The sequence below is a fragment of the Panthera leo genome, chromosome D2 (assembly GCF_018350215.1).
Source record: "Panthera leo isolate Ple1 chromosome D2, P.leo_Ple1_pat1.1, whole genome shotgun sequence".
Lineage (NCBI taxonomy): Eukaryota > Metazoa > Chordata > Mammalia > Carnivora > Felidae > Panthera > Panthera leo.
The window spans coordinates 44,968,794-44,992,313 of record NC_056689.1 but is presented as its reverse complement, the minus strand read 5'-3'; the positions used below and the strand labels follow the sequence as shown (position 1 = coordinate 44,992,313).

Below are 23,520 nucleotides of genomic sequence, written 5' to 3'. Positions count from 1 at the left end.
CATATGGACCAGGGAGGTCTTCACTCAGGCTTGGCACGTCAGGGTGATTCGAAGTCTATGACCAATATTCAAGTTGGATATCCGCCGTAGGTTCATTTTTTACCACAATGACAATTTCAAACCTCGGCCAACCTCCGACCTCACTACTTCACCCCACACTCAGCATTTTCTATCACCTCCTGCTAAACAGACTAAAACAACCTGAGAACACTTGGAAGGAATGCCTTCTCCTTACTGACATGCCCTCATTCTCTGCCCATCTCCTTTACAGATCACGACAAAGAGGGTTGGGGTTGGGGTTGGGGTTTTCCTTCCTAACTAATGTCAAAGTCTCTGGCTGTGCCCTGGCTCCCACTTCTTAGGGAACTGGTGTCACTGTTCTGTTTTCTCTCTCCTATGTCTTCACTTCTCCTTCTCGACATTCCAAGAGCACTTAAACACGCTCAATGCCCTCCTGCCTTAAAAACGCCTTCCTTGGCCCACACGGCCTTCCTGGTAAGGCCACTCTCTGCTCGTGTTGCCTTCATACCAACCGCATTGCTCCATGGCACCCACTGCTCTCCAGCACCCTCCCACTCCCCCGCACAGCTGGGTGTCAGGAACACAGCAGCATCCATCATTCTTTGTGCCATGAGTGACACGTGTGGCTGGAGATCTTGGCACCCCACAGGAAGCTCCTAACACTGCTCATGAGAAGTCTAGCTTAGCCTGGGTAGGTACTGAGCACCCCCAGGCCCTGGGCCAGGTTCTGCCAGCCTTGTTGTTGGGTGTGGCCCTCACACTATCTGCCTGAGCTGTGGGAAGGACAGACTGCAGTGATTTCCCCCATGAGGAGCCTACACAAAGTGTTCAGACAGGCACCCCAGAGGTGGCCAGCTATCTGTTCTGTCTGACACCTGGGCCAGAGTTCACTCAGCAGGGCGCAGGCACTGTGCTCAGGCACTCAACGTGGCCTCAGGCAACTTCTGCCTGCCTGACTCAGTGACCCAGTAATCCAGGGACAAAGTGTCACTCCAGATGGGGTGGAGGACTATAGCCAAGGCCAGCAAGCTGCCCACATCCACCCAAAAGTGAGGAAAGGCCATCAGGAGGAAGAAATAGGCACAAGGGCAGAACGTGGGCACAAGGGGGCAAGTGAGAGACTCCAGAATGGACATGGTGACAACACATGATGTCAGAGGCCCACAGGAATGTGGGGCCCAATGGATGATCCAGGGATGGGGCTACTGAGTCAAGGGACCCTGCAGGAGGGGGGATGGGAGACGGGGAAGGCTCAGGGCTTTTGTCCCTGGAGTAGGAGGTGACCAAGCAATCCCAAAGGACGGCCAAGGTTCAGAACCTCTGATGAGGAGGGGGAAGAACAGAGGGCCCAGGAAGGAGACCCAGGGGTCAGTTAGGGTAGTAATAAAGAGACTAAGAAGGATGGCCCCTCAGAGGGCCAGATCGTGTCTGTACCAAACTCTGTGGCCTGTCCTGGTCTCAGGGTCCAGCATTACTCTCTGGGCTCTGCCAGGGCCCATCACACTAGGCCTGTCTAAGGTCATCCTCATAACTAGACTTCAACCGCAGCCTCCTGGAGGGGACGCACTCACTAGACACTCATACTCATGCCACAGCATGGGCACGCCCCCACATGCACATGGGCATGGGCAGCTGAAGTCCTGAGAAGCCCCACCATTGAGGGCACCTCGCTTCTGACCCAAAGGGCTCCCAAGGAGCCTGGGAGTGTTGGCCTCCAAAGTCCATGTGACTTTCTGATGGCACCGCACAGCGCTATGCAATAGTGATGCCCAGTCTTCAGGCAGCTCTGGGTGGTGGCTGCCTCCCTCAGCCTATGCATCCAGCTCTGTCCCCACCCACCCCAGCCCACACTTCCAGAAAGAACAGCCTGGGACATCGTACGTGTGGAGCAAAGAGTATTGGACTCAGGGTCAGGAAACCAGAGGATTTTTGCATCAAGGGATCACTTTTATCTGTTACCCTGAGAGGTTTCACTAAACATGAAACAATCACACCACTGTGGGGCTATTTTTCGCTCAGGGGTTCTGGAAGCCCTGGGAGAGCCTCCCCAGGATGGAGGGGCCTCACCGTAACCCTGAGCCACTGTGTTTACCCTGAAGGGCGGGTTAAGAGTTGGGTAGAAAGAGTGTGCTGCGGAACATTCTAGTCAGGGGACCCAGGGAAGCCAAGCTCCAGAGAGGAAAAAATGAACCTCTTCCCTAGGGAGCTGGCTCCCTCCCTCCGCTGGCATCCTATGAGGCCCAGCACAGAGCAGGCGCAGAACAAGTCAGAGAGACCTGGTGGATGACAGCTCAAGAAGCAGGATTTGTGCAAAGGATCTGAACACTGGAACCTCTTTCTCACTGTAGCACATGGCGCCCACACCTGCTTTTGGGGTTGAGGCAAAGAATAAGGGGGACAGAATGCACGCAGTGATTAAAGAGGTGTCCAGACTTAGAGACACCCCAACAAATGGAGGCCGCCAGTGCCCATGTCCTTTGCCGGGCTCCCCACTGCCCTGTTAATGGCATAGAAACTGCGCCATAAAAGAAAGGGAGAGGTGCTTTCCTTCTTTTTTTTATATAGATCGGATCTAGTAAAGATGTTTACTAAGTGGGGACTTCAAAGGTCGGGACTCAGACTTTCCAGTCTGCATAACAGCCACAGCCCAGACGTCTGGCAGCGAGTGGCAAAATTCCACCGGCAGGCCGGGGCGGTGCCTGGGTGCGGCCTGGGAGGCACAGGAGGGACCCAGAGCCAGGCAGAGCCCAGAGGGAAAGGGAGGGGGGCGGGGGCGGCTCAGGGTGGGGCCTGGGGCCTGCTTGCACCACCACACCCAACCCCAAGCAACCCGGCCCCTCCTCTGGAGGGCCAGTCCTGTGCCTCTCGGAGCAGAGGGAAGGTGGACCGGTCCTACTTCGTCTCCCTGGGGAAGGACGATCGAGAGGTGAACAAGATGGCCTGGTGGAAAGCCTGGGTAAGTGCAGAGCAAGCAGAGGTGGAAGGTTGGGTGCCTGCAGGGTGTCAGTAGACAGAAGACAGCTCAGTCAACAATCACGCTGCCTGCCGGCCATGCACCAGACTGCCCATTGAGGAGGCAAGAGAGAAGAGACTGTCCCAGCCCTGGAGGCGCTCACAGTTAGGAGAGAAGTTGTGTGTGTGTAGTGGGGGGCGGGGGGCAGACAGATAAAGAAACCCTGAAATGCACTGAGGGGAACTGAGAGGCTGGGGAAGCCCAGAGGACAAGCCCCGGCAGGGAGGGGTCAGGCTGCTCGAAGCTACGGGTTATCATGTGTGAGTCATATGTGCATGCGTGTGGTATGTGTGCACATCCGTGTGTTTGAGGAGAATCAAGCAGATGGTTCCTTGCAGAGGGAACACACACGCAAAAGCCCAGAAGGGTGGGCAGCTTGGCTTTGGAGAGAAGTGTCTCCAGAGAGGGTCCTGGGTGAGAGGAGAGAGGAATGGGGGCAGAGAGACCTAAAGAAGCAGGCAGGGCAGGTCCTAAAAGGCCTCGCATGGCAGGCCAAGGGGCTTGGGCTTTACCTTAAGAGTAATGGGGAGCCACTGAAGACCCTTGAGATGATGAGCAACACGATCAAATTGGCTGATGTTGGCGGACCCATCAATGCCTACACCTTAGGGCATGGGAGGGCAGGCAGTCCTCCGGCGATCAGTGGTGTTTATTCATCAAGATTGAAGAAAGAGAAGAGAGGGCAGGAGGACCTGGCCCACAGGGGCCTTAAGTGGCTAAAATCCATGCTTTATAGAGTCATGGAGGACTGAGGTGGGGAAGACAGCACAGCCTGTCCCCAAGTCTCCTGCGTCCCAGCTGAATTAACAGATTCTTGGGAGTGTTTCACCTGGCTTTGAGTCTGAGGCCATCTCATGCAAAGGAGTTGAAAACACAAGACAGGGACAAAGAGGACAAGCAGATGACACCTGCAGGTGACATTGTGCCCAGGCACGACTCCTGCATTTCATCCCCAGGCACCCCAGGACATCAGGGCTGCTCTTTCCATTTTACAGATGAGAAAACTGAGTCTCAGAGACACTGGGTGACTTGCTCAGTCCCACAGCTAGCAGGCAGGGATCTAGCTAGAATTCAGGTCTCTCTCCACCCCGTCCCCAAGCTGTCTGTGAGGGGCAGTGGGTGACCCAGGCTTATCCTGCTTCAGGAAATCTCTTTGCCACAAATGTCTCAACCCAGGAGTTGTTGGGTTCAGACAAACCAGGCCTGGACAGAGAGGAAGCTAGTGGCAATGGTGGGGCAGTTGTCTGGGTCCCGGCGAAGCAGCCAGGACAGGTCAAGGGGCTACAGTGGCCTCCAGTTTTGTCCTGGCCTGGCCTGGCCTGACGCAGACGTGGCAGGGAGAGCCCGGTGTTGGGCACTTTCCCACTGTCAGCTGCTGGCCTAGCCTGCCTGGCTCTGGGCCTTGCTCTCAGTGTGGAAGGAACCCCAGGGTGAAGCCTCCTTGCAGGGACCTGCCAACCTGGCAGGATAATGATGACCTTCGCTGAGCACCTGTCGTGTGCCAGAGATCCCTCTAAGCATCTCACATTCAATATCTCCCTTGAGCCTCGTCCCACCTCTACAATGTAGACGCCAGTGTCCTTATCCACAGATGAAGAAACTGAGGCACGGGAGGCTCAGCGGGTACCCAAGGTGGCCATGCTAGTAAGTGCTAGAGTCTGGGTTAGACTCTGAGAAACCCATTTCCAGAGCCCAAACGGTGGACCTTGGCTGCCCCAAAACCAGTGGGGGGAACTGGTTTGGGTCAGCAAGATCGCGGGTAGACCCCACCTGGGACAGCTTGAGCTGCCAGCGAGGACCAGGCCCAGGACTGGGGTGGGGGTGGGGGTGGAGGGTGGCTTGTGAAAGATCAGCTAGAGGGCGCCTGTCTGTGCCTGTCTCACTGAGATGAAGTCCTGTCTCCCAGGGCAGCCTCATGACGAGGGAGGGTAAAGGTGTGGCGGCTTCCCTGAACAGAGCTCTTACAGATAGAGTCTCAGGCAGGGCTGTCATCCTTTCGGTGAAAATGTTCCTGTCTGGACAAGCTCACTCCAGGCAGGGGGCCCAGACAGACTCTTCCTCCAACAGGGCAGTGTTTCAGATAGGAAGATCTGGAGTTCTATCCTCCCTGCTAATATTCGGGGGTCTGATTCCAGATAATTGTACTTTTTATCCCCTAAAACCTCGGAGTGGGCAGAGAGGCTGAGGCTTCTTAATGCAGCAAAATCACCACCCCCGCCCCCCGGGAGTGGCTGACTAACACCACCGCCCGAGCTGAACTCAGACTTGCTGAGTGGGCTGCTCCCCAGTGACTCGGTCACTGCACGTTTACTGCCAGTTTGGGGGCAGGGAGAAAGCCCCTCACGGGTGGCACCCAGAGCTCGAGCCCCCAGACACCCTGTGGGCAAGGCTTCCTTCAGTGAAGGGTTCTAGGGAAGTTCACTGTCTCGAAAAGGTGGAGTCATCAATAGTCATCATCGAAAGAGGGAAGTACACAGAGCTCAACTTCTGAGTCAGATTCTGGGACCAGTGCCGACACCACCACTTACTAGCTGTGTCACCTTGCCAAGTTCTCTGAGCCCAACTCCCTGTCCTGTAAAATGGGGCATTCATACCTACCTAGTGCAACTATTGGAGAAGTCAAGGAGTTGTGCAGCATTGCACTTACAACACCTACAGCATCTTGCACAGAGGGCCTGGCCCAAAGGAGATGATCAAATGGCTACAGGTAGTAACAGCAGCTCAGACTCCACAAACAAGGGATACAATGTATTCATGCACACAATTGGGCAACCTCTGGGACTACACAGGCTCTTCTGGATGGACTTTGAGCAAGGAAATGTTTCTTGTGCATGGTGCTAAGAAATGAGATAGGAAAATTTGTTACCAGACATTGGAAATTCAACCAAAGGGTATAGAAAGCCTTTTTACCGCTTACTCAAAAGGAATATCCTCATATATACCCCACAGATGGCAATCTGCCCTGTATCTAATCAGGACAAGGAAGGAAGGAAAGGAAAGGAAAGGAAAGGAAAGGAAAGGAAAGGAAAGGAAAGGAAAGGAAAGGAAAGGAAAGGAGAGGAAAGGAGGGAGGGAGGGAGGAAGGAAGGATGGATGTGGTGATTAAATGGGTGGATGGATGGGTGGATGGATGAGTGGATGTGGCTGTTGAATGGGTGGAGAATGGATGAATAGATGAATGAATGAGTGGGCTGGTGGGTGGGTAGGTGGGAAAGTAGATGAGTGGATGAGGGGCAGATAGAAGAAGTAGGTGTATAAGTGCACGAGAGACCAAACACAATGGGACTAAACTCCTTTCCGTTGAAGGATCTCTTGAGTCTTCTTCAGATTCCAATGTCCAATCTCCCTTCACTCCTCTACTATCCCTTTCCCACAAACACATACTTAAAAAAGATCATTCATTTGCATCTGTGAAATTCTACAGGGCACAAATCTAAAGAGCCTTCGGGCAAGCCCTGAATTAAAGATTTGGCCCAGGTCAAGGGCCCAAGTACTTTGGTTATCTTGTTTATATCACAATTTTCAGAGCACCATGCAGCTCTTTCTAAACCTAACCTTCTGTCCTCCATGAGCCTGGGGACTTGCAAAGGCCCTAAGCTGTCAGGATGCTCAGCTGGGTGCCCTGACTCTCTACCTTCTTCTAAGTACCCACTTCTCAGAAAGGAGGCAGCTTGAGCTCAGACCATGCCTCTCTTCCCAGCCTTGTCTGCCCACTCTCCAGGTAGCGCGTTCAACTCCATGAAGCCTGTCCTTGCTTGCTCATTGTCCTTGTGGTTTGGGGTGCGTTGTCCTTTCCCACTGCCTGTCAACCATGCTGGAGGGAGCTGGGGGGTGTGGTGGGTGGGGCCTGCTCCCTGCCCTCAGATGGCACTAGCTGGGAGAGGCCTGGCCTGATCGGAGCCCACACCCCAGGGCAGGGGCAGGGGCAGGAGAGGTTATGTGGCTCCCTCCCACTAGCTGTGGTTCTGGGTGGTGCCAGCCTATTAACCAAAGAGCGGTTCTGTGGAGGTGATCTGGCAGTCCCACAGAGCCCAGAGGAGAACCACTGACCCCTCACAACCAGGCCAGGCAGGCTGTGGTCTCTCAGGGAACCCTCACTTAATAGTAGCTTCCCCACACAGCTGACTCCTGGGCGGCTGGCCTGAGTCAGAGACCCCCCAGGAGGTCTAACCCCAAGCTACACTTCATAGGATATACTGCCATTCGTGTTCCTTTGTACACACACCCTGCAGGGCCCCCCCTTCTCCTCCCAAGCTCCCATCACCTCAGGTAAACCTCCTCCCCAGCCTCAGGATTCTTCTCACAGAAGATCCAAAAACAGGTCTGGTGAGAACATTGAGGCAGGGAAACTGTAAGCCTCTTCCGAAGGCAGCCAGGTGGGCAGGAGCACGTCGTGGTTAATTGCCTTTGTCATCCCGATAGAACCATTGCTGGACTCTGAAGGAGGTCCCCCCAAGCCCCTGCTGCTCCTTTCTCAGGCCAGCCCCCCATCCTAGGGCCTCCTTCTGGTTCTTCCCTCCTCCCGACACCAGAGGCTGGGCGGCGGCTCTGAAAGTGGCCACAGTGCCAGCCACCTTCACGAGTCTGCGTCCCCCAACTCCCCAGGGCTGGCGCTGGCACCGAAAGCTGAGATCCTCCACCAGTGGCCCACAGAGGCTGAACTGTGTGCTCGCCCTGCAGGGGCAGCCTGCGAGGTGGGCTGGCAGTCTGCTCTGCCTTCCCTGCCTTCCCACTTTGAACAGGCCTGGGTTCTTTTACAGATTGAACAGGAGGGTGTTACCGTCAAGGGCAGTCCCCACTTTAACCCAGACCCCGACGCGGAGACCCTCTACAAAGCCATGAAGGGGATTGGTGAGTGGATGTCCTCCGCCTTCCCTCGGGAGCGCCTGCCCGCTCTGCTCAAGACCGCTGCACTCACGGCTCTGCAAAGGGGATGTCAGGGGACAGCCTGGGAGTCTGGGACTGACTCCCGGCACCCAGAGAAGCACACAGGCCCCCTCCCCCAGCCCTGGTCTACGTGCACCCCCACCCCCCAAGGCAGGAGAAGGGGAAAGGTGGTTGCGCCTCCCTGGGCGGGAAGAGGAGGCCATCTGCTGTGCGTGCCTATGCGTCCCTGGGTGGGCAACTTTACCCGGCTCGGTCTGAGGCTTCTCACAGAATGGCCTCAGGAAATCTGGACCCACCTGTCACTGTAAGTTTTGGAAGGGATGAAGCTGAAGGTTCTGTAGGGTTGAACTGGGACACTCAGCTTCCCCCCTCTGCTTGGGCTGGGCACAGGGGGCCTCCTTCCTTGTCTCCAGTGTGCGCATTCCTGAATCCAGCCAGGGCCTGGAAGCGCCGTTTCTAGGTGAACCTTGACAGCATGCTCATGACCTCTACTTCCTGTGAGATCTCTGCCATCATCTCCACTTCCCAAAGGAGGAAAGGGATGCCCAGGGAGATGAGGCTGCTTGCCCACCGGCTGCTGGGATGGGACTAAGATCCAGTTTGCTGGGCCCTCGGTCCTATTTCCCCCCACTGCCATTAGCACAAGAGAAGACAGGATGGGAGGTCTCACTGTCCAAGCTCCAAAGGCCCCAGGCGACGTCCAGAGCAGACCAGATGACCAGAGGGTCCTCAGATTCTATCACCCTGAGACTGGCCCCAGGCAGCACCCCAACACTGTGTGGGTAGGAGGTGGGGAAAGGACAGAAGGATTTCCGGCCTTGGTGTCTTATCGACACCATGAAATCGTCAGGTTTTGGAGCTATCTAGGAGGTGTGTGCCCACTTCTTGGCCACCAGGCAGCTTCCCTCCTTCCTGCTCAGCCCCCAGCCTCCCTGGGAGCAGTGGGGGTGCTCACACTGTGCCCCCCTGCAGGGACCAACGAGCAGGCCATCATTGATGTGCTCACGAAGAGAAGCAACGCACAGCGGCAACAGATCGCCAAGTCCTTCAAGGCGCAGTTTGGCAAGGTAAGGGTGGGACGGGAGTCCGGTTTCCTCGGGGTGGGGGTGGGCGGGCACTGCTGTGGCCGGAGACAGCCTGCGGGGGGGGCAGCTCTCTTCTGGGTGAGGCCCTTGTCTGAGGCCAGCTTCTAGAACCATGGGGCGGATAGGGCACGCTTACACCAAAAATATTATTAATTGCTTATCTGAAGTTAGAATTTCACTAGCCATCCTGCGTTTTATTGGGAAAAGCTACCTATGGCTCCTCACACCCCTGGCTTGGTGTCAGACATTCTACAGTCCAGCCTGCCCGCCTCCTCCTCTCCACCCCCGTCTCTCTCACCGAGCTCCTTGACATTGGCTCCACAGCCCTGTCCTTGAGCTGTTTCCCGGCCTCTGTACCTTGCTCACCCTGTTCCCACAGCCTGGAACGCCCTTCTCTTGCCCACGCACAGAGGTGCAGGCCAAGCTCCGCTCCGTTCTATGGCACAGGACTCTCCCTTCATTTTGGAGCTTCTTGTGCCCTGTGCCTCCTCTCTCTGCCTCAAGGGAGCTCCAGGGAGCACACAGGCTGGACCCTTCTTCTCTCCCCTTTCCTTCCACCAGCTCGGGTCAGAGCCAGGCACTGGGGCACTAGCCAAACACAGGAACAAAGGCACACATAGCCATGGCTGGAGGAAACCTCCACCAACGCATGCCATGAGTTGGAAGATTTGACGCAGGAAAGTGAATGATGAAGTCTAAATATTCCAGGGGGCACCAGTGTCCTTTTTAACTTTTTTTTTAAATTTCTTTCTCTTAATCTTCACAACTGGCATTATTCTCTGCATTCAGCATTAGGGGAAACTGATGTTTTAAGAGGTGGAATAAGTTACCCAAGATCCCAGAGCCTACAGGCAACAAGGTTGGGATTTAAATCCAGGTCTGACAAGGTCCTTGGTCCTTTGCTGTGTCGTGCAGATCAGCTGGGTGTGGTCTTGTGGCTTCTTCTGGAGACCAGTGTCCCTAGAAGGAGACACACATGAGATAGATTCCTTAATTCAATCATGCATCTATTCAGTGCCCATGGGCTATGATGGGATTTGATGATGAGCAATGATAAATGTGTATTTCGGCCCAGCACCGCACTGAGAGCTGAGTCGAGCCACACACATCTCTCGGCCAGTCCCCTAAGCAATGGTATAAAGCAGGAGCATCTCTGTCTCCATTTCACAGGTAAGGATGATGATGCTCAGAGAGGCAAAGCGGTTGGCCCAAGAAACCCCAGCCAGCACCAGCACGTGGCAGAGCCCACAGGGGAGTCCAGCCAGAGCCCCCAGGACTGGCTGGCACACCCTGCTGTCCACACTCAGGTGGGCAGGACACCCAGAACATTGTCCTTCCTTCTCTTGCATTAGGATCTCACCGAGACCTTGAAGTCGGAGCTGAGTGGCAAGTTTGAGAGGCTCATCGTGGCCCTCATGTACCCACCATACAGATACGAAGCCAAGGAGCTGCACGATGCCATGAAGGTAACTAAGCAGGTGGGGTGGGGGAGGGGCAGAAACACCTAGGAGGACTGGGTGGGGGCACTGCCTGGGACACCTTTCCCAAGAGAGCCTGGCACTGGGAGCTCCGAGCTCCCCTTGAGCCACCTTTTGAAATGACCGGGCCGGCTGAGCCTGCAGCCTGCTGCCCTGACTGCCCCCACACCCAGACTGGCTGGCCTCTGCCGTCCCCCCACCACAAGGAAGCCAAACTCAGCACTTCTCAGGACAGCGCCAGACCAGGTGTGCAAGAATTAGAGAGCTACGTCTGCGGTCTCTGCCTGGTCTCTCGGATTTCCTATTACTCCCACTGCTCCTTCCGCCCTGGCAGATGATCAAGGAGGGAATCAGGGTCCGGCTAGAAGAATCATCTCCATAGAAAGGACACTCACTGGGTGTGCGGCCCCAGCATTTGACATCTGTTATCTCTAATCCTCCTTTGGGGCGGGCAACTTTTGATCCCGAGGAGAGAAGCCTTAGGCTCAGAGAGGTGGAGAGACCTGGCTGGAGACCAACCAGCATGGAGGGCGGAGCCAAAACAGAACTTTCCCATCGCCTCACCTGCCCACAGGATCCACCACTGGAGACAAACACGTGCGACTTCCTCCAGAAACACCCCCCAGTGAAGGCCCCCATCGGAGGGGGCAGAGCAGTGACGGGTTCTGCCTCTAGTTAGGAGGGTGTGGACAGAGCAGGAGGGCACGGGCAGAGCTCTCCAGCAGACAGAGGTTTTTATCCACAGGGCTTGGGAACCAAAGAGGGCGTCATCATCGAAATCCTGGCTTCTCGGACCAAGAACCAGCTGCAGGAGATAATGAAGGCTTACGAGGAAGGTGAGGGAAGGTGCGAGGCCTGAGATCGAGGCTCACTTGGAAATGGCCACAGGCTTTGGCAGCCTGGCAGGGGATGAGGGACAAGCAGTGCACTGAGCCACACTGGAAGAGACCCTTTCTGGGCCTTTCCACACATGGGTGCTAAGCACCTACTGTATGCCCAGTCCTGTGCCTGATGGTCTCTAAGCCTCCTGAAGCCCACGGGCTGCTGGGGGAGAGGGGCACGCACCCTAAACTCTCTGCCCCTTGAGGGCATGGCAGTGCGGTGGGCCCCGAGCTGTGTCTGCGCTGGATGGGGCTGGCTCCTTCCTGGCTGGACACAGGCTGACCCTGGGGACCGTGCGGGGGCCCCATTGCAATGGGGGGTGTAGACCACAGGCCAGCTATCATGGAGTCTTCAGGATGCAAGGCAAACGGAGGCCAGCATGTCCTCCCCGTGGTCTGCCCGGTGGGCAATGTGCCTGAAGGCTCTGGCTTTGCCAAACTGCACATGAAGCAGAGCTCAGGAGGCAGCCCCTGGAGGGGCTCTCTGGCCTGACCCACCTTTGCGATCGGAGCTGGGCTGGCAGTCTGTGTTGCTTCCTCATTCTGAGTGACCACCAGGAGGTGGGGCCTCTGCCATTCAGGCACCTGGGGAGTATGTCCACTCCACGTGACTCGTTCTTACCAGAAGGCTTTAACTGGGGGAAGCGCAGGGAATGGGGCTGGGAGGAGGAAAGCGGGCCTGTGCCTCACGGTCCTGTCTACCCTGCAGACTATGGGGCCAGCCTGGAGGAAGACATCCAGGCAGACACCAGCGGCTACCTGGAGAGGATCCTCGTGTGCCTCCTGCAGGTATCACAGCCCAGGCTGCTGGGAGCCCCTTGCCTGGAGGACCCCATCAGCTGGGCCCCGGAGAGCAGTTCTTGGGCAGAGCTGCTGGGGTGGGGTGGAGGGAGGGCCAAGGTACAGCCCCAGCGGCCTGGGCTCATTGGGTACCTCCCTGCGTGGTTGCAGGATTCACACACCTGCACCTCCCTGACAGCCACATGGGGGCGCCATAGAACTGGGAGGAAAGTGCCCTGTCCCCTAGCGGGTGCTTCACACACGCAGCCCTTGCCAGGCACTCTGCTTACCTTAGCTCACTGATTCCCCCAGCTCCCTCAGAGGCAGCCCTTACTACTCTTATTTTACAGATGAGAAAACCTGGCCCCGGACAGGGTAACTGGCCTGCTGAAGTGCCCATGGCCAGAAAGCTGTAGAGCCCTGCCTTCCCTCCTGCCCAGCTCTCCCCTCTGCCTCAGCTGCTCTGCTGGGCTAGCCTGCCTTACATCGTCACCTTTTCTGTTCCTAGGGCAGCAGGGATGACGTGAGCGGCTTTGTGGACCCAGGACTGGCCGTCCAAGATGCACAGGTGAGGCTACATACACCCTCAGCTGCTTCTGCCCTGCAGGCCTCCTGCCCCACCCTCTGCCATCTAGACTCCTGGGGCTGATGCCTGGAAGCCTCACTCAGCCCCTCTGCCCATCCGGGTTCTCTTTGGCACTAAGCTAGGCGGGGACCCCGCCCCGCTCTCTGCAGACCTTTATCTCCTTGGTGTCCCGGGAGGAAAGTGAGGTTGTCGGAGACACTCAGAAAGCAAGAAGGGGAGTGACTTGGGAGGGTTCCACTGGAGCTCTGTCCTGGAACAGCCCAACCTGGGGACTCTAGGCCTCTGAGGACCCACTGGGCACATTCAGATCGCCATAGTTCTGCCTGCTGGCAGAGTGCTTGGAGATGCCCAGAGGCAGAGCAAAGCCCCAGGGGGAGGCAGGGGAGCTGGCAGGGTGGCTTCTGGCCCGGTATCCAGAAGGGATTTTAACCGACCTGGTGGGTGGGTCGGGGGGAGACCTCACCTCCTTGCTCCCCTTCACTGGCTTGTTGCGGCTGTCCCAATGCTAGGATCTGTACGCCGCGGGCGAGAAGATTCACGGGACTGACGAGATGAAATTCATCACCATCCTGTGCACACGCAGTGCCACGCACCTGATGAGAGGTACCGGGGAAGGAAGGAGGCAATGTAAGGCGGCGCAGGGCGGCCTGGCCACAGGGCCTCTCCCTTCACGCTGACTATCCAGTGTGCATCCTTGTCTAGTCATGCAGCTGGGGTGAGAGCCAGGGAAAGGGACCCTTTCCCCGGTAAACAGGTGGAGGTCAGGGATGGCACATGGGTATGCAGTCTCTGATCTGAGACGCCAGGGGTGTCGCACTGAGACCGCATATCCCTTAAGAAAGGGTGTTTCTCTACAGTGTTTGAGGAATATGAGAAAATCGCCAGCAAGAGCATTGAGGACAGCATCAAGAGTGAGACCCACGGCTCCCTGGAGGAGGCCATGCTCACAGTGGGTAAGAGATGGGGCTCGGTGCTCAGACACGCGTGCGTCCACAGTCACGGGGCTCGGCAGTGGGGCTGTGCCCGGGGTGGCAATAGCAAGCAACTGGGTCCCTATGTCCACCTTCAAGGGACCACCGCTGGCCACCGCCAGGCCACACACATGTACCCTTCAGCCCAGGACACTGGAATTATTCTACCCCCCGTGTCTTCCGTGTGGCGTGTCCCACCAAGGACTATTCTCAGTACTGCCCACGTAATCCCTGTGCTATGTGAGTGCGAGTGTGAGTGTGAGTGCTAGTGTGAGCAGGAGGCATGTGAGAATAAGTGAGTGTGTGAATGTGTGTGTGCGTTTGCAGGATTATGTCAGACCCAGGGCCTGTGCTCCCCTCCAACAGCCACACAGGGAATATTCTGGTTCTGGCTGTGAAGCCCTGAAGAAAGCCACCTGTCTAGACCTGAGCCAGCAGCCTGGTCTCTTCCCTGGTTGCTCATCGAAGAAATGATGACGCATAGTTGGAGTCCAAACTGAGTGATTGATGGGCTGATGCTGGGGAGCACTGAGAACCTTCCCTAAAGCTTGACCACATCTTGGGGGCCAGAACTGAGATCACAGGGAGGGGAACCGTGGCACAGCAAAGAGCTGAGGCCCAGGGGCAGAGGGACTTTTCCTCTCCTCCCTGCCATGATGGAGCCAAGGTCAGGGCCCCGGGGCTAGGACACTCACCTCCACACCAGGCTGTCCCCATCCGGTGCTGAGCAGTCAGGGGAGCTCCACGGTGTGCCTGGGTCTTGCAGGGTGGCCCGGGGCATCTGACACTCCCCAGCAGGCTTTGACTGCTGTGATAAAAACCCGTCTATGTTGGAGCATCTCAGCATACCCCCCGCTCCAATCTCAGTCAGTCAGCCCCTGCATGGAGTTTGAACGACCTCCTGGTAAATCTTCAGACAGGGAAAAGCAGGGTGTGCAGTTCCCTCCTGTGCTGGCCACTTCCTATTCTCCTTGAAGACTCCCATCATCCCCCTCGCAGATGAGGACTGGGTAAGGCAGGCAGGTCAGACAATGAAGTCATGCCAGGCCATCAGCAGGCTGTTGAACACCGGCTTACTTCAAGCAAAGCCCACACTCTTTCTGCTGCCCTGGGCTAGAGTGCCAACCTCCCTGACCCAGATGCCGAGTCTCTGCAGCAGCATCTATGAAAGCGAGTGTGGGGCCCACCCTCTGATGCCCTTAGTGCTCTGGGGCTGGGCCCCATCTGTCACATGGAAATTCAAATGCAGGGACCTTACTGATAAGCGACAGGTAAAGTGGACATTCTGAGGCCGGTGGTCACTATAACCATGGCTCTTCTGTGGAGCTGAGTGGCCGGATTCTTGGCAAAGCTGGCTCTGGAGTGTAAGAGCCTAGGGGCTGCCCTGGACAGAGCCAAGCTCCCACGGGCCAGCCCTATGGACCCCAGTGCCTTTACACCTCATGCTTTGCCTGCTTGCTCTGTGCCTTCAGACCTGTGCCCAGTGCCCCAGGCTTCCTTCCCTGTCCCACCCCACCCAACGCAAAGCCTCTTGTTTTTGAACGAGGCAAAGCATAAATAAATAGGCCAAGAATTGCATAATGCTGGCCCTTAAGACCCAAGGCAGGACGTAAATAAATAAACATGTACACAATGCCACCTACAACCTCTAGTGGTAACAGAGCTTTCTTGTTTGTCAGTGAAATGCACCCAGAACCTCCACAGCTACTTTGCAGAGCGACTTTACTACGCCTTGAAGGTAACTATTCTGCCTTTTGTGCCCTTTATTGTCAGCCCTACTCGGCACCAACTACAAAGCCAAGGTGTTCAGAGCCACTACCGTCTTCAACCCTGTGTCTTCTCTTATTCCAACCTCTTGTGATCAGAATGCTGTAGCTCTCAAAGGGCAAGCTGAGTCCAGAGAAGGGAATCCACACCTCGTGAGGGTGAATCTGAGCAGGTGTTTTTGCAGGTGTTCATTGCACTGACCTTCTATCACAATCCTGTGAGACCTGTGTCATAGCTGCCATCCTAGAGATGGTGAAAGTAGGGCTTGTGGTCAAGGTCACACAGCTGGTAAGTGGCAGAGCCTTGATTTGAACCCAAGCCAGTCCACCTGTCCGTTTTATCCCACCATGTGACCTCCTGGAGAGAGCAGGAAGTCAAGGCGCCCTTTGAATGGAAGTTCAGAGGGAGATTGTCACACGCAGCACTCAACTTTCGTGTGCATCCCAGATATGCCAATCTGGGTTTGTCTGTTGTCCAAGAGGCTGCACTAGCCATTCAAACAGACATCCAAGCCACTTGTATCGGGTGAAGTTTCCGGCACCTGGAACCAAACTGGAAGATAGACATTCAAAGTGATTCCCTGAGACTGAAGTCAGTGGCCACCTTCTCTGATCTGTGCTTGTTGGTACCACCTGCAACTAGAGTCCTAAGTTCTATGGCCAGGAAGTGAGAGAGGGCATGGGGTTCCCTTGGCCATCTGACATGAGACTAGTCAAAGATGAAAGTAAGCAGGAAGGTCCTGCTTGTGACTTGGCCAGTTGAGCCGAGCTTCATGATGTCGCTACCCTAGGAAGACGTCGTATTCCTTTAGTGGTGAGTATTCTGTGCCTAGAATCTGATGTGGCAAAGCCAACACACAGTGCACTTTGGGACATTTGGCTCCCAATAGGGGCTGATACGTGGGCCAGTGAGGGAGAAGAGATTGAGGGAATGGAGATCCTGAGCTACGAAAGTACCCCTCTCAGTGCTTCACCCGATGAAGCAGAGGCTCATTCCTGCATCTCCGTCCCCCCGTAAGGCCCCCTGCACCCAAAGCACAGATGCGTCCCTCATCACAGAGATGGACCAGAAGGGCCAGCAGTGATCGTTGATTGCTGTGTCTTGTCCAGGGAGCAGGGACGCGTGATGGAACCCTGATAAGAAACATCGTTTCAAGAAGCGAAATTGACTTAAATCTTATCAAGTGTCAGTTCACGAAGATGTACGGCAAGACCCTCAGCAGCATGATCATGGTAAGCCATGAGTTCCTGATTCTACCACTAGTTTGAAACGGAGGCATTACTGGGAGGCCTGGATGCTGTGACCAAAGTCCTAAGTCACATGTGTCCATCCCTTCCCAGTGGGTGTCACACTCGAGCATTCATTGCCATGCAGTGTGTACAGGGATTGGCAAGGGGGTGAGTGTGGCTAGGGCTGGGAGGGGACTTGGGCAGGTGCACACTGACCAGATCATGGAGGCCCGTGTACATCACACCCGGAGTTGGCTTTGCGTTCGAGCTATGGTCGTCCTTTTGAAAATGACACACTGAATCATTTCAGAGGGAGGAAGCCATGTCCGAATGTCAATGACAGTATATAGTTTGGTAGGAATTGAGGCAGTAGCTTTCAAATCTAGACTTCACATCTAATCCTAGCAGCATGATTTTAAGGAGATAAGTCAGATGGGCTCCAGCACACTACCAAACCAGATGCTGGTCAGTAAACCTTCTGGACCCGAGAAAATGCAGTGATAATCACACCGCTATAATTTTGTAATAGCTCTTCTAGTTATTAATGCAAATGACGTCTTGACAGTTTCATGAACAGAAGTCAAACCTCGAGAAGTATACCCCTAAGTCTCCATTGGGTCAAGTCAAGTCTCTAGTTATTCTACAAATATCTGTTGTCAGCCACTCTTTCCAAGAAACACATAGCTCACAGTATGGTAAAAAGACATTTCTACTTTAAAATGTCTCAGGATGGGCCAGCGGGTAGGTGGGGGTGAAGGACCGCGGGATTATTCTTTGTTTTGTTTTTGGCTTTCCAGCCAGTGTTGTCAAAAGACAGGAGTGCTGCCCAAAACCCAGCCCTGGCTCCTGATGTGTCACCTGCAGCAATGGCTTTCCCAGCCTCCAGTCCCAGGAGAGTGTTAGGAAAATTTTCAACGATACATGGTTTCTATGGCATCAGGGAAATGTCTCTACCTTCTCACCATCACAGTTAGATTGAGCCACAGGCAGACTTCAGAGGAACAGAAACACTGATGCATCCAGTGTGTAGACTTCATGATGGAGACTTAGCAGGCTAATTAGCGCCTGAAAAATATCATCGATGATCTAGTCCCCCGTCTAGACATACAAGAAAGCCCGCCCTCGTTAGGTTTTGCCTACTGTTGTCACTTACGAAAATTTGCTTGGAATTGCCAAATATTTTCTTTTTAATATAGACCACTTTCTGTAGTTGTCATCAAAGCAAAAATGATGCCCAATGGTGATACCAGCATTAAAAACTTCTGTATAGAAATTAATAGAAAAATTAAAAAAAAAAACCATGGATAACTTTATACCCACACATTTAAAAAGATAGACACCATGAATAGTTTTCTGAAAAAAAGCAAAATAACACAGAAACAAAAATGCTATATTACAAAAATTGTTTTGTGAATAGTAAAAGAGGAAGGAAGGAAGGAAGGAAGGAAGGAAGGTAGGAAGGAGGGAGGGAGGGAGGACAGGAGGGAGGGAGGGAGGGAGGGGGAGGAAGGAAGGAACGGAGGGAGGGAGGGAGGGAGGGAGGACAAGAGGGAGGGAGAAAGGAAGGAAGGAAGAAATTTTAAATGTGGTTAAAAATCTACAAGAAAATTTCACGCCCAAATGATTGCACAAGCAAAGCTGACTAAACCGATAAGGACTCGGTGATTCTCATGAGGCATAAACTGCTGTAGCGCATAGGAAAGGGAAACTGGCCCACCCCTATCACTTATATCCTCACCCTCCCCTTTTCCTCAACTGCATAAAAAGGGAGTTGATGATATGCCCTCCCCTGTTCTCCCTGGCTCTGTGTGCAGATCCTGGACCAGCCAGACCTATCAGGACCCGCCTCATAGCTAAAGGGGACTGGTAGACCACACATATGGGGTTCAGCCATTGGCCTTGTGGGGTCTATCCTATTGGGAGACAGCTGCTGCACCCCTATGTGAGCCACCTGCTATGCAGGCAAGCCCACGTTTCCCCTGCTAGTCACTCCTCAGCACATCTTAGCAATGCTTGTATTATCAGCATCAATGTCAGCTGACAGATGAGCGGGAGTCTCAGGGTGGAGACAGGACTTGCCTCAGCCACAGGGTCAGTGAGTGACAGAGTTTTGGTCTGGGTTCTGCGTGGACCCAAAGCCGGGGCTCTCACCACCTCCCCCACTGCCTCTAGGTATGTGGGTATGGGTATATGGCCCTGGGGGCCCTACTTCCAACCTCGGTTCCCTGATCTGCAATAGGAGGTGTTGAATAAATGATGGGTCATGTCAAATAAATGAGTGGTGGGGCCTGCCCAGGTCCTGACATGGGGAAGAGTCCTGGGACAGCTAAGGGGGGTAGGGGACCATCCAAATGCCTTCCTTGCTCCAGAGCAGAACTGTGTCTGTGATTCATTTTCTACATTAAGCTCCCCTGTACTCATAAGAGAATCAAAGGAGATACAAAGAAATAGCCTGAAATGGAAAACAAGAAAATGTGGGTGGCATAGCGTGGGCCTGTGTCATGGGAACCCACAGGGGATGTGTCAGGTCTCTTCCCGAAGACCATGACTTGTAGTAATAACCGCAGCTGACAGATACCCCTGTGACTCTCTTGTCCCTCCTGTCCTCAGGGAGACACCAGTGGTGACTACAAGAACGCCCTGCTGAACCTGGTGGGCAGTGATTCCTGAAGGCTCAGAGTGGGGCAAAGGCCGAAGCCGGAGCCACAGGGTCTTGCCTGCTCAACCTTGGCCATGGATTGGGGGGGTGGGGGTGGGGGGGCACAACTTGCCTTTCAGTTTTCTGTCTCCCAGCTTCTAGTGCTTTCCAGCCAGCTTCTCTGCCTGGGGCTCCTCCCTCCACTGCCCCCTCCCCCAGTCAGTTCTGGATGTGAGCACATTGCCAACCTGAGTATAATCTGGCCTGACAGACACCTTGGTGTGAAGGGGTTGTTTCTTCCTCCACACAAGGAGCTTCCCAAGTTGTGCCAGAGTCACCTGTGCCCAGGTCACGCAGGTACACAGCCCCACCCCGTGTACTAAATCAAGATCTGCGAAGACCAGAGAATATGGAATTTGCATAAGCATCTCAGCTGATACGCCTCTCTGAAAGGCCACCAGGGAGGCCAGAGGAACCCATGTGTTTCAGAGCCCATGCATGTGAGCCGCTGAGAGAGACACACACACATTCGGGCCCACTGGGAGGTCCCTCACATTCATTCATGAGCCTCCTCTAAAAACTCTTCACAACTTGAGTCTGTAGGTAGAATAAAAATTCCCTTGCTGTCTAACTAATAGAGAAAGCTGCAAATCGATGTCCCACCCCAGGGACGCTGTGTTCTGAGGGGCCCGGGCTTATCCAATCCTTGATCAAAGAAGCTGTTCTTTCCTCCCCTGACATGAGCAGGGAGCATCTCTCATTCCAACCAAATGGCAATGGCAGCTAAAGCTGAGATGCCTGGGTTGTGCTTTTCAGAATAATAAAGACTTGTACGTTCAAATCTAAGTGCCTTTGGATTTTTATCAGTGGCCAGACCAGGCCCAACTTAATTTGTCCGCGTTCATAAAAGAAATGTGATCTTTAAGAGCTTGTCATGGGGGTGGGGAGGCGCTGAAACAAACCTGAGCACACAGGTGGGAAAGGGGACATGGCCAGGGCACTGAAAGTGTCCTCTGCACCTCCAAATCATTTTTGCTAGAATAACTTTTTGGGCACTTCAGATAAAACAGACATAGTCCTAAGGTACTTTTACAGTTGCTCTGGGATTTTTTTCTTTTGTCCTTTTTCTTTTTAATGCATCTGTATTCTTAAAAATAATTTGGTGTCAGAATGGCTAATATTAACAACTCAGGCAACAACAGATGTTGGCGAGGATGCAGAGAAAGAGGATCTCTTTGCATTGCTGGTGGGAATGCAAGCTGGCAAAGCCACTTCGGAAAAACAGTATAGAGGTTCCTCAAAAAATTAAAAATAGAACCACCCTACGACCCAGCAATTGCACTACTAGGCATTTATCCAAGGGATACAGGTGTGCTGTTTCAAACAGACACATGCACCCCAATGTTTATAGCAGCACTATCAACAATAGCCAAAGGATGGAAAGAGCCCAAATGTCCATCAATGGATGAATGGATAAAGAAGATGTGGGATATATCTATAATGGAGTATTACTCGGCAATCAAAAAGAATGAAGTCTTGCCATTTGCAGCTACGTGGATGGAACTAGAGAGTATTATGCTAAGCAAAATCTGTCAGTCAGAGAAAGACAAATACCATATGACTTCACTCATACGAGGACTTTAAGACACAGAACAGATGAACATAAGGAAAGAGAAGCAAAAATAATATAAAAACAGGGAGGGGGACAAAACATAAGAGACTCAAATATAGAGAACAAACACAGGGTTGCTGGATGGGTTGAGGGGGAGGGGATGGGCTAAATGGGCAAGAGGCATTAAGGAATCTACTCCTGAAATCATTGTTGCACTATATGCTAACTAATTTGGATGTAAATGTAAAAACTGAAATTAAAAAATAATGTAAAAAATAATATTTTGGGGTCTGATCGGTTTGAGTTCAGCAAAGGAGGAAAAGGAGAAGCAAGGTGCTCCCTGATTGTAGCCTTGCCATAACTCTATAATGAAAACTGTTATCTGTACTTCTCTACAGGAAATCATATGTTAATAAACTCCCTCTCAATCCTCAGATCCAAGCTTCCTTATCCTCAGAAGCTAGACCTGGTCTCTTCCTCTGTAATACCAGCTGGTAGGGAAGGAGGACCTGATCTAGTAAACTGAGTTCGGGTTTGTCTCATGGCATGATTTGAGACATCATTTTCATTTGGCACAGGATTCTGTGAGCTGTCCTGTGGCTTTTCATAAATTCCTTTTCTGCTTAAACTGTCCAGAGTGGATGCTCTAATGAGCAACTAATAAGTCTCTCTATTCTGAAGAATCCATGCCCTTATGGCATCAGAGGATAATTACCTGTTTATGTGTGTCCCTCAAAAAGGCTAGGAGCCCCAGCAGGGCAGGAACTTGGTTTTATCCATTCCTGAACATTCCATGCCTATCATATAGCAGGCATTTGATGAATGTTTTTGAATGAACAAAAACAAACAAGAGTACAGGCTTTGGGGACAGAAGACCCAATTAGCCACGGGACCTGAATTAATCCTTCATCACCTCTGAGTCTAAGAAGACACCCTGGGCCTCTTAGACTCTGGGAGGAGGGAAACCTACTCACCAGCCCTAATGAAAATAGTCCTAAAAGATCTGATGGAGAAGACAGCTTCTCTCAACTCCTGTGGCACCTGCTTAGCACCAGGCCCGGCTTCAGATTTTGACCATGCAATGACGAACAAGCCCAGCAGGATCCGTCCCTGTCTGAGTCCCTTTGGAAGAGCTCAGCCCTCCCCACCCACCAACCACCAGTCCAGTGGGCCATGCAGACATGGCCAGAACCATATTGGGCTTGGCCTCTTCCATGTTTATCCTTGACCAGGGGAAGTGTCACCTTGCTGAGGACTGAATACTTGGGCAAAATCAGGATTGTCTCGGCAAGGAGTAGAGGGGGGAACAGATTTGTGCTCAGCACCCTGTACTTTTGTTCCGTGGCCAAGCTTTCTACTTGCAGCCAGGTTGGAGCTGACCAGGTAAGGCTTTGTAAGAAAGGTGATGCCTGAGAAGAATCTTTTTTTTTTTCCCTTAAATGTGTATTTATTTTGAGACAGTGAATGCAAGGGAAGGGCAGAGAGAGGGGGACAGAGGATCTGAAACGGGCTCTGTACTGGCAGGAGAGAGCCCAATGTGGGGCTCGAACCCATGAACCGTGAGATCATGACCTGGGCTGAAGTAGGACACTCAACTGACTGAGACACCCAGGTGCCCCTTGAGCAGAGTCTTGAAGGATGACTCAGGCTTATCAGGTAGACAAGATAGAGGAGGATATTCCAGGCAGAGGGAGGAATGCAAACACAGCAGGGCAGATCTGGGCTCCATCAGATTATAGGAACGGTGTGTTCAGGCCTCCCAAGGTGGGAGAGTCAAAAGATAAAGGTGTTTTCAGGAGTCAAGTCAGGGAGGACTCAAGCTATCAGACTGAGAAGCTCAAAGGACAATGGGAGCTTTTAAGGGATCGGGAAAGGGAGCATCTGGGATGGATTTGGGTACGATTTCTGGCAACCCCACAGATGACGAGTTCACCTGCATGAGTCTGGAACGGGCCCAGTGCTGTGGCCGCTGCAACTACAAACAGTGATTCCCTCCAACCTCCCAGCCTAGTACCCTGTGGTCCTGAAGCTACTTCCTTAGGAGGAGACTGGCCTTGGCCACCTTCTGTCCCGGTGTGGGAAAATCTTTTACATGGTGTTGATGTAGCCCCAGGCCACTGCATCTTTGACCCTGTGGTGAGGAGCAGTGCTGACCTTCCACAGCTCCCCTTTCAGCACATTAACAGCTGAAATAGCTTGGTGGCTCTCGGCATCAGAGTGAGGGTCCAGGGACTTTCATGGCCCATGTTGGTGTCCAAGTTTCCTCATGGTATTGGGCCAAAGTGGGCTCTGTCTGATGATGGCCCAGTGGCCTCTACCTTCGTTCCTCCACCAGCCCCTTCCTGGCCCTTGGGCTGTGATATGGCACCATCTTGAGGCCTCCAGCTCGGAGGGAACACACTGGCTGGGCCTTCTACATCACCGGTGAAGGCACTGCTCTGCCCTCCTCTCCACCTCTCCGTGTGACCACACATGACTTATAAAGCCTCCCGCTGCCGCTGGAAAGCCAATACACCACCACCTTTGCTATCTGGACCCAGCACTGAATCCGTGCTGCAAGGCAGCGCCCAGC

The 23,520-nt window shown here is 53.6% G+C and overlaps 1 protein-coding gene across 1 annotated transcript; it reads left to right on the top strand.

The window, feature by feature from the left end:
* The first annotated feature begins 2,843 nt into the window (after positions 1–2,843).
* On the top strand, positions 2,844–20,189 carry LOC122202548 (annexin A8). The gene is made up of 12 exons (XM_042908974.1): positions 2,844–2,977; positions 7,795–7,885; positions 8,894–8,988; positions 10,359–10,472; positions 11,230–11,320; positions 12,075–12,154; positions 12,654–12,713; positions 13,241–13,334; positions 13,589–13,684; positions 15,382–15,440; positions 16,579–16,701; positions 19,309–20,189. The coding sequence occupies exons 1-12, from the start codon at positions 2,957–2,959 to the stop codon at positions 19,366–19,368; spliced, it is 984 nt and encodes a 327-aa protein (XP_042764908.1). The 5' UTR covers positions 2,844–2,956; the 3' UTR covers positions 19,369–20,189.
* Positions 20,190–23,520: the final 3,331 nt, after the last annotated feature.